Below are 10,018 nucleotides of genomic sequence, written 5' to 3'. Positions count from 1 at the left end.
GGAATGCCACAGTTCTCCACCATCTGTGCCATGTGCAGAAAGGGTGCTGCAGTTTGGCTATCCATTGTGGCGCTACACAATCCCAGTCATTTACTGAAAGGGAAATATTTTGTGCCTGGCCCCAGGAAGTTCTACTTTATTTCGAAACCACTACCTCATTGCATGTACAAGTAGTGAAGCAGAAAATCTACATAGTCAGTGAAAAATATCGAGGACGGAGCTATGGCTCAGTGGTACATTTGCTTTGCAGGCATAAGGTCCCAGGTTCAATCCCTGCCGTCTCCAGTTGAAAGACTCAAGTAGCACGGTCACTAAGGTTGTATTTTAACGTTTTATGTATGCTCTGCTGCATTTTGTAACAGCCAATGGGTAAATACAATACAATTACTTGACTTGACTCATGTAGCAGGTGATGAGAAAAACCTGAGACCAGTGTTCCCTCTAAGCCGAGTTAGTGTGAGCTAGCTCACAGTTTTCTAGCCTCCGGCTCACCCATTTTTGTCTGAGCTCAGGAAGGATGGCTCCAGAGCAAACTAATTTATGCAGCAGTCAAAGCGCTTGCTCACAACTTTAAAGCCAGCAGCTCACAAAGGAGAATTTTTTGCTCACAAGACTCCACAGCTTAGAGGGAGCATTGTCTGAGACCCTGGAGAGCTGCTGCTAGTCAGAGTAGACAATACTGGCCTTGGCGGACCAAGGGTCTGACTCAGTATAAGCCCGAGCTTCATGAGTTAAAGGAAGGAGCTTGTGGCTCAGTGACAGAGCCTCTGCTCGGCATAAAGAACGACCCAGGTTCAATCCCCAGCATCTCCAGCTAAAAGGTGATGTGAAGGACCTCTTTCTGAAGTCCTGGAGAGCTGCCGTCAGAGCAGACAATACCGACCAACAAAGCCCAAAGAGGTCCACAGCACTTAGAACAGCCTTCACAGCATGCAATCAACAGGCAACTGAAAAAAATGTTTTATATATATATATAAAAATAAAATCAGCAGGGCTTCTAAGGAACAATGCATGGAGTTTTAAATAAGGTAGGAAACCAAGAAGGATGACAGTGAAATGAGTTGCTTGCTGGGACTGTACCACAAAGGTCTGAGCAAGCAGTGAAAAAGCCATGAGAAAGAGATCCAAGGAGACCAAAGTTTGAAAGCAAACTATGAGGCGAACGTTTGAGGTGGTTTGTGGGGTGTGGAAGCAGAAGACAACCAGATGTGCGGAAGTGGCAATATTATCCGAGAAGCCAAAAGAGGAAGGGAGGAGTGATGGATGGAGTGATCCATTTCTAAAATCAGAGATACTCAAGCAGGTCTGGGAATCACACCGTCCCTGCCTTTACTAAGCTTGTAATCCTAGGTGGGTCTGAGCTGGTTACTCAGAGGTGAGGGAAAGCCAGAATTCTGCTCGTGCTCTGAAAAACTCTTATAACCTCTTATGTTCCAGGGGGAACTAAAACTAGTTCACAAGGGGCTAAGCTTGCCACTGTAGAGGTCTGGTTCAAAATAAAGCTCTAAAAAGATGGATGTCGTCCAAACAGACTTGGTGAATTGCAGAGTAGCTCAACCACTCACGCAAGAAAAGAGTGATGGTTGGGAACAGGAAATGCTGACCTATGCAGGGGGGGGGGACTGAGGAGTGAAAGAGAATTTAAAAATACCTCTGCTGACTTTATAGAAATTACACAATAATGATAGATTATTCAGTTATGGCTCAATCACAAGATGCGCTAAAGTTTATGATTAGGCACTACCTGCTATATCCACTGTACAGCGTCATCACTTATTTAGAGGGCTGGATCCTTCTTCAAATGTTCCATCCACACAAGAGGGGAGAATTCTCATCAGTTCCCCTCCCGCAGCCAACTTCCACCCCACACTAAGTTATTCCAAGGGGCCCCTATCCCCATTTGGGGGTGGCATTGTGGGCTGCAGTTGGGAGGGGAAAGCAGAGAAGTCGAATCCCCCCTCCTGAACCAAATCCTTCATCCAATGGAAATTTTAAGTCGGATCCAAGCCAGAGGGTTTAGAAGTTACAGAACTGTTCCTTTCCTACGAACTGTAGCCATTATGACCAAGCCTGACTAGGGAATCTGAACCACAAACTTTACCACAGACACAACCTGTAAACAGCAGAGAACACCATCAAGACGGTGCACAGACAAGCAAGCCTTATTTGTTCAGTTAAATGTTAAAAAAAAACAAAAAAAAGGGGGGGGGGGGGAGACTGGAACTCTCCATTTCCCAAAACCAGAGTTTAAAAGACCCAAGTTCTGTCTCACACACCACAACTTAGCCAGAAATCTCAGTAAACCAGGTCAATTTGAAGAAATGCTTTCTTTATCACTAGGGCTACCCCAACCCCCTGAGGGGCAGTGACAATTTTATCTATTTAGAGACAAAAATTATCAGGGGGGGGGTGACAATAGGTGAACTCCTTCTCCACAATCATCCTGCAGAACAGGGCATAGGAAAACAACAGATATATTCACTATTTTCAGGCATCTCTTCTGCTAAATGTATGACAGGCAGATTCCTGCCTGATGTTTCTTCAGGCTCAAGTTCCCTGTGTCAGAAGAGCAAATAAGCAGCACTCCTATGCCCCAATGACAATCCCCACTGTTTAGTTCTCAAACTTCTGCCCACCACAGCCCATCACCACCATCTTCCTGCCCACCCACCCCAATTCAGAGGTACTTTTTTCAAAGTGAATTCACAACAGTCCCTCAGAGCTCTACACCTTGTTGTCTGTGGGATATGCTATGTCAAGCACTAAGGGCGCACTGCAGCTTGTTCTTTGGCTTGGAAGATAAGAAAAAAAATTGGGGGGGGGGGGGAGAAGAAGCACCAGTTTTGCAGATGCCCAAGTTCCACATTTGCCAAACCTCAACATCTCAGGTTTTGGCATCCAGTTCTGCCTTCAGGACAGTCCATTAAATATTCACACTTGACCGCTTTTCCATTTGCCTACCCCCCCCCCATCCCCAAATCCATTTTGTTGAGAGTTTCCAGCTCTGCTTCCCTGGCCAGCTATCTGAGGTAGGATTTGAAGGCCAGGTCCCGAAATACCAAACCTAGAACACAGGAACTACTATGGACAGGGATGAAGACTCTGAGAGAAGGAGTTACTTCTCGAAACCGGAAAGGAAATGGAAAGAGAAGTTTCACGTGAGCCGTCACTTGGCATGACCAAGAGCATACAGTTGTAAACGGAGCAGTAAAACCAGGAGGTGGATTTTTTTTTTAGAAAAAAAATTATAGATAACTAGTGGGTGTGTATTTATATTTATAGAAAACAGGATGATCTTTAAAGCTGCACAGTGGCAGGAGAGGGTTACGGGACCAGATTTCATTCAGAGCTCTCTCAGAAACAGATGTTGATTTTAACACTCGTCCTTCCCCCGCACACAACCCAAACTCTAGTCCAGTCCCTAGATCTTGACACACATTCACACACATACACAAACATCTTCCTGGAAAAGAAATGCACATAACGGGCCGCATTCTGTGTGCATGACGAGGGGGCAAAACCGCAAACTAGTGAATGCAAAATATGCAAAATCCTCCTATACACCCCCTCCAATGCATTATTTTTTTTAAAAAAGGCTCTGCGGCTTTGTTCAAAACTGCAAAGCATATGTTGAATTCCTAAGAGCAACAATCTCTCCCCCCTTGGGGAGGGGGGGGGAGAACTACCATAACAAGACCCTTGTTGCCAGAAACCGAGGGGGCGGCTCGTTGTTTATAGTAGGGGAGGTAACTACAGACAGACAACCTAATAAATAAGGACATTTGGCATTTATTCCATTAGACGAAACGGGAGGAAAACAAAAGGGCATGTAAAGAGGAGAAAGGACGGGATGAGGGGGAGAGGTTTTCAACTCACCTTCAAGGGCAAAAATAGGGGAGACCCCTATCAGTGTGTGCAAAAATCCTAGGAGCAGCAGCCAGGGCCCCGTCATTTTAACCCTGTGGGCCAGCATGCTTGTGCAGGGGGTGGAAAAATTAGGTCTCTGTAGACAGTCCAGGCAGGACTCGCAGCTACAGCTGCCGCCTCTCCTCCTGAGCTCTCCTCTTCTTCACTCTCTTCTTCCGAGGGTCTTCAGTTCTTTCACCATCCACGGGAAGGAGGGAGGCAGGGAGGGAGGGAGGTGTGGGGGGACACGGATTGCAAGGAAAAGCCCCTCGCCCTCCTCCTCTCGCCCTCCCAGCCTAGGAGATGAGAGAGCCCAGCCGCAGCAAAGGCTGGGGAGGGCAGAGAGGAGGGAGGGGGGGTTCAGCCCTTCTTCGCAAGAAAGGAAGGTTGCATGCAAGAAAATAATAATAACAATAAGCGGGGTGGGGGAAGGAGGAGGGGGCGAGTGCGAGGCACAATCGGCAACGGACCCTCCTTCCTTGGTGGTGCACCAGCTTAAACGCCAGCCGAGGTGACTGCAACGGCCATCAAAGGCGCCCGAGAATGATGCATGGGAGGGGGGGAAGAAGGGGGAAGAAAGAGGGGGGGGAGATTCTGATCCAGAGGGAAGAGACGGGAGAGGCAGCAGGCTCCTCGTCCCCCCCTGCTAGGTTGTGCAGAGGATGCACAGGCTCGAGTGTCGCTTGCGCCCCGCTGGCGTTGGCTGCGCAGGGGGGTCCTTCTGCGCCTGCCGCTGCTTGGACGCAGGAGAGAAAGCAGCCCCTGCCTGGCGCAGCAGAAGCCTCAGCCGCCTGATGGAGCTCGCGCCGCCTTCTGCCTGCCTGACGTCATAGGCTCCCAGGGAAAGGCAGGGGAGGGCGCCGCAAACGGGGACTACGCGGCACGGGGCTCAGGGCGCATGCGCCCCCGGTCCCCCTTCCAGCGGCTGAAATGGGAGGGAAAAAGGCAGCTTTTCGGGGGAGGACTCGTTCATCATCGTCCGATGGGGGGTGGGGTGAGGGGGGAGAAGCGTGTGCCGGAAACTGCACGTGAATCTCATTCCCACCACCACCCACCCACCCGGTGGAATCCCACTTCTTTCCCCAGCAGCCCCACCACCACCACCAACTCCAGAGGTTCCTTTTCAGGCATTGCAATCGGAATCGCTTTTTAATTGATTGAAACAGCCACTCGTATCGCTTCTCGGCCTTTTGGTAGGATTGTGTAGGACTGAAATAGCGACTCGCTTGCGTGTGTTTTTTTTCCTTTTAGCGAAACGCCGCTGTATGGAATGTTGCGGTGCCCGGTAGCAAGCCAGACCCCCCCCCCCTTCCTATTGCACAAAGGGAATGCATGGAAGCTCGCAGAGCAGCGAATAGCAGCCAGCCTTCTCCCCCTCCCCACCCTCGTCGGCTTATGTGGAAGCAGCGGCCACTCCTCCTGGGAAAAGGTAGTCGCCGCGCGCCCGCGCAGTTCCGAAGAGAACACCTCTCTTTTTCTCTCGCGCCCGGGTGCATGTGCAGAATACGGCGGTGCCCTTCCACGCGCGCCACGGTGCTCTCGCGCTCTCCGTGGCCATCTCCTGAACGTAAGGGGGGAGTGTACAGGCATGCATTCTTCTTCTTGCAAAGGGAATGCACGTGCGCGTGCTGTTTGAATGCATCGCCACGGAAGGCGTAAGAACCGCGCCAGACCTTCGGAAATGTCATCGGAAGGGAAGGGAAGGGGAGGGCACACCGGCTGTTGAAGAGAAGGATTGATTTTCCCCCCCACCCCCCTTAGGAGAAGACCACGCTTGAGACAATAAATGGTTGCGTCGGCAAACGAATGCCATCCAGGTCCGATGGACAATAAGCAAAATAGCTGCCTTTTTTTTTAATGGTCTCCGAGCTTCATTCACTGCTTGGTGAGGATTTGGGGTTATTTTAATTAGGGTTGCCAACTCTGGGTTGGGAGATTCTGTAGAGCCTGGGGAGGGACCTCGGTGGTATATAATAACCATAGAGCAGTGGTGCCCATGGGCACCAGCTGACATCTTTCTTGATTCTCACCAGTGCTTTTTGAAAGTGTGTGGGTCTGGATGGGGCTTTTTCCCAGCAGAGCTTCTGACTGACTTGTCGATTAAAAGGCACCCAGTTAGGTTTCTGTCTGAAATGCTGAAGTTACTGTTCGCATCATATATAATCTCCCTGACTTTGTGGTTGGCTTCCTCTCCTGAAGCAGCCATTATGTGATTGGCTCCACCTTCTGCGCTGGCCATTTTGTGCATGTGGCCACCACACTGTGTCAGAATTCCAAAGGTGCCCATACGCTCAAAAAGGCTGGGGAACCCTGCCAATAGAGTCTGTCCTCCAATGCCACTGTTTTCCCCAGGGGAACTGATCTCTGGAACCTGAAAATCAGTTTTAATCCTGGGAGATCTCCAAGCTCACCTGGAGACTGGCAGCCCTATCCATAATCCTGAACGTTTGTCATTACGGAGTATATCTGGGAGAAGAATGTGTCCACCGCATCCCATGGGAGCAGAGGACAGACAGCTTTATTCTCACTCTAACCCAAAGTTATTCCTTTAATATATAAATAACTTGAGCTCTGCAGCTTGCTTCTGAGCTCAAAACATTTTTCCCTGGCCTAATCTCGTACCAAGGAACAGTTGTGCTTAGTTACTGGGAAGGGAACAGTTTAGAGCAGGGGTGTCAAACATGCAGCCTGGGGGCCGGATCAGGCCCCCAGAGGCCCGCAGTGGAACTGGCTGCCTTCTGCTGCTTCTTCCACTTCTGCTGCTGCTGCATCATTGTAGGTTTGCAGTTTACAGATACACCTGAACAGCATACTCAAGACATTTTGATGTAGTAATTCAGAGCAAGAGGTGTCAGTTTATCAGACACTGTTAAATAAACAACATTTTGCAATAGTGCTAATGTTTAAGCATGTTTTTATTTTAAGTTAAAAAAAACCCTTTGTGTTTGTGTCCTTTATAAAATTTATATCTCCACTACCTGGCATTATGACACACATGGCCCGGCCCAACAAGGTCTCATTTATGTCAGATCCAGCCCTCATAACAAATGAGTTCGACACCCCTGATTTAGAGCATGAAGGTAGGCCCAGGATTACAATTTATCTCCAGGAAGTGCCAGCTTCGGAGGACAGACTCTAGGAGAAATGGAAGTCCTAGCATGCCATCACATGCCTGAGCTCTAGGCTATCAGCCTCCAGATGGAACCTGGAGATCTACCACTATTAAAGTTGATCTCCAGATGATCAGCACTGGTTCCCTTGGAGACAATGGCTGCTTTGGAAAAGAGATTGTTTATTTATTTACTTATTTATGAAATTAAGTTTTAAACTGCCCTCCCCCAAAGGACAGGGCTCAGGGCGGTGTACAACAGTATTGCATAATACATTATTAAAAGCCAATTAAAACCAACAGAACACAGCAAGTAGCCTAACAGACGGCCCTAAAAATTCTACTGGTGCCACCACCTCACGGGGAGACAGGGAGTGGGACTGCCAAGAAGATGTAACCGTTGCTGTCTTCAACCAAACTCCTGGCGGAATATCTCTGCCTTACAGGCCCTGAGGAACTGCCTCAAGTCCTGCAGGGCACGGATGTTATGAAGAAGAAGAAGCGTTGGTTTTTATACCCCACCTTTCTATACCCAAAGGAGTCTCAAAGTGGCTTACCATCTCCTTCCCTTCCTCTCCCCACAACAACAGACACCCTGTGAGGTAGGTGGGGCTGAGAGAACTTTGAGGGAACAGCTCTGAGAGACCTTTGACTGACCCATGGTCACCCAGCTGACTTCATGTGGAGGCATGGGGAATCAAACCCAGTTCTCCAAATTAGAGTCCTGCCGCTCTTTACCACTATTATTCACCAGAGAGTTCCTCCAGGCTGAGGTCCCTCCCCTCCCCAGACCCCGCCCTCCCCAGGTTCCACCCCCAAAATCTCCAGGTATTTCACAACCCAGAGCTGGCAACCCTACGGAGCTCCCTCCTCTCCCCAAGCACCGCCCCCAAATCTCCAGGAATTTCCAAATCTGGAGTTGGCAACCCTAGGTGAAGAAAAGGCCTTCCCTGTGTTTTATTAGCATGTGCCAGTGACACCTGGCAAGGGTGGAACTTACTAGGAGAGGGGCCTTCTTGGTAGCTGTATTGTATTGTGGAATCCTCTCCTTCAAAAGAGAAAAAAAGATTGGATTTATGCCCTGCCCTTCACTACCCAAGGGAGTCTCAGAGCGGTTTACAATCTCCTTTCCTTTCCCCTCCCCACAACAGACACAGGTGGGGCTGAGAGAGCTCTCTGGAGAACGGTCCTTGAGAGAACAACTCTGAAAGAACTTGTGACTGACCCAAGGTCACACCAGCGACTGCATGTAGAGGAGTGGGGAAATCAAACCCGGCTCCCCCAGATTAGAGTCCGCGCTCCCAGCCACTACACCACACTGGTTTGACCCCCTCAGTTGCCTCTTCCCCTGAAGTAACAGCCACAGATTTCTTCCACCGGGCTTTTGAGTGGAAGGCTTTTGCTTACCAACAGCTGTTCTTTTTTTCTTTTTTTTAATACACATGTTATTAAAAAATTAAACAAGATTCATAAAAACGCAAGAAAAGAAAAAAGAATCACAGAGAATGGAATTAAGAGCGTTTACTAACAGCTGTTCTGAGGCTGTGGGCAGAACGCATGCCTGTGGGTTTTTATAAAAAAAAAATTGTTTTATTATTTGTTGCAATTTATTGGATATTTTTTTCGCACGGTGCCCTAAGCAGCCCTTAATAGTAGCATACAAATACGGTAAATAATTGTTCCTTTTAAAATATCATTGCTTCACATGCTTCAACGCAAAGTATGACACTAAAAACCGCCACTTCAGCCTAATTTTGGTTACAGCCTGGGAACCTGCCAACAGATTATTGTCTTTGTTAAGTAACTATGAGTTCCAAGGCTTAGCTCAGTAGTGAAACAACAGCTACGGTCTTTGGGGCAGGGCCTGTCCGGTCTTGAAAGAGTCCCTTAAGAATATTTCCAAGTGGTGTTCCAAAGGGGTATGCCTGTTTTCCTGCCCCTAACTTCTGTGTCTGTGTGTGCGTCATTAAAATTTAGTGGCTGCTGCTTTTACTCCTTCCCTCCAAGGTCAACAATCACACTGCCAGAGCTAGAGCTGCCAGCCTCCAAGTGATGGCTGGAGATCTCCCACAATCAGGGGTCATTTTGTAGAAAAAGAGGTGCAGGAGCTCATTAGCATAACTTATTTGCATATGCCACACCCCCTGACATCACCGGAAGTGTGTAGAAGGCAACACCCACCGCTCAGGCTCCACTGGACTGTTTTGGATCGCTAGCTGTTGGGGTGGAGGGGAACGTGCAGACCTGTCCTCGCAGAGGAGGGAGAGCTTGTACCTGAATAAAACGTGGTCTTAAAGGTGCCACTGGACTGCTTTGGGCCAGAGGGGCTCTGCAACTTACCTGGCTGCTTCTTGCTCTGACTGAGGGCTGCTAGGAGCGGGGGGTGGGGCTTGTTGCATGTGCCCGCCCCCTGGGCGCTCTACTGCCGGAGCTCCGCTCCTGTGCGCTCCTGCAGGAAATGACCCCTGCCCACGATTACAACTGATCTCCAGGCAACCGAGATCAGGTCCCCTGGAGAAAACGAAGTCCCTCCCTGTCCGAAACCCCGCCCTCCTCAGGCTCCACCCCAGATCTCCAGGTATTTCCCAACGTGGAGCTGGCAACCCTAGTTAGAGCTTGCCCAACCGTACTGGCGAACTAGATGGTCACCTAGGGCACCAGGCTTTAAGGCAGGGGTGTCAAACAAAAGGCCCGGGGGGCAGAACCGGCCCGTCTAGGGCTCTCACGCAGCCCACGAGCAACCAGTGCAAGGGAGGAACAGGGGACTGCTTGGAGGAGTGGGCGGAGCCACTTCGATTGTGACTTCAGCATGGTGAACAACCTCTCGTCTGCAACAGTCAAACAGCGTGGGAGTGTCTGCCCACTGGCTCTCCACTCCGCCCACATGGGTTTTCTTTTGCATCCTCACTCCCAGCCCACGGGGGCCTTGCAGTGAGAATACCCCAGCCCGGAGCTTACCAGCTGCTGTCTTTTATACAGTTTATATCTCTGGTACCTGGCATG

General features: G+C 49.6%; 1 protein-coding gene across 1 annotated transcript in view; it reads right to left on the bottom strand.

Annotated features, from left to right (window-relative positions):
* LRP1 (LDL receptor related protein 1) overlaps positions 1-4,097 on the bottom strand; it is a 491,602-nt gene extending 487,505 nt beyond the window's left edge. Inside the window, exon 1 of the mRNA XM_015409543.1 lies at positions 3,877-4,097. Coding sequence (XP_015265029.1) covers positions 3,877-3,973 — 97 coding nt within the window. The 5' untranslated portion in view covers positions 3,974-4,097. The remainder of the gene's footprint in view (positions 1-3,876) is intronic.
* Between the last annotated feature and the right edge of the window lie 5,921 nt (positions 4,098-10,018).

Source organism: Gekko japonicus, unplaced genomic scaffold (genome assembly GCF_001447785.1).
Source record: "Gekko japonicus isolate JY-2015 unplaced genomic scaffold, Gekko_japonicus_V1.1 scaffold1353, whole genome shotgun sequence".
Lineage (NCBI taxonomy): Eukaryota > Metazoa > Chordata > Lepidosauria > Squamata > Gekkonidae > Gekko > Gekko japonicus.
The sequence above is the reverse complement of the archived record's forward strand: the minus strand, read 5'-3'. Positions and strand labels throughout refer to the sequence as shown.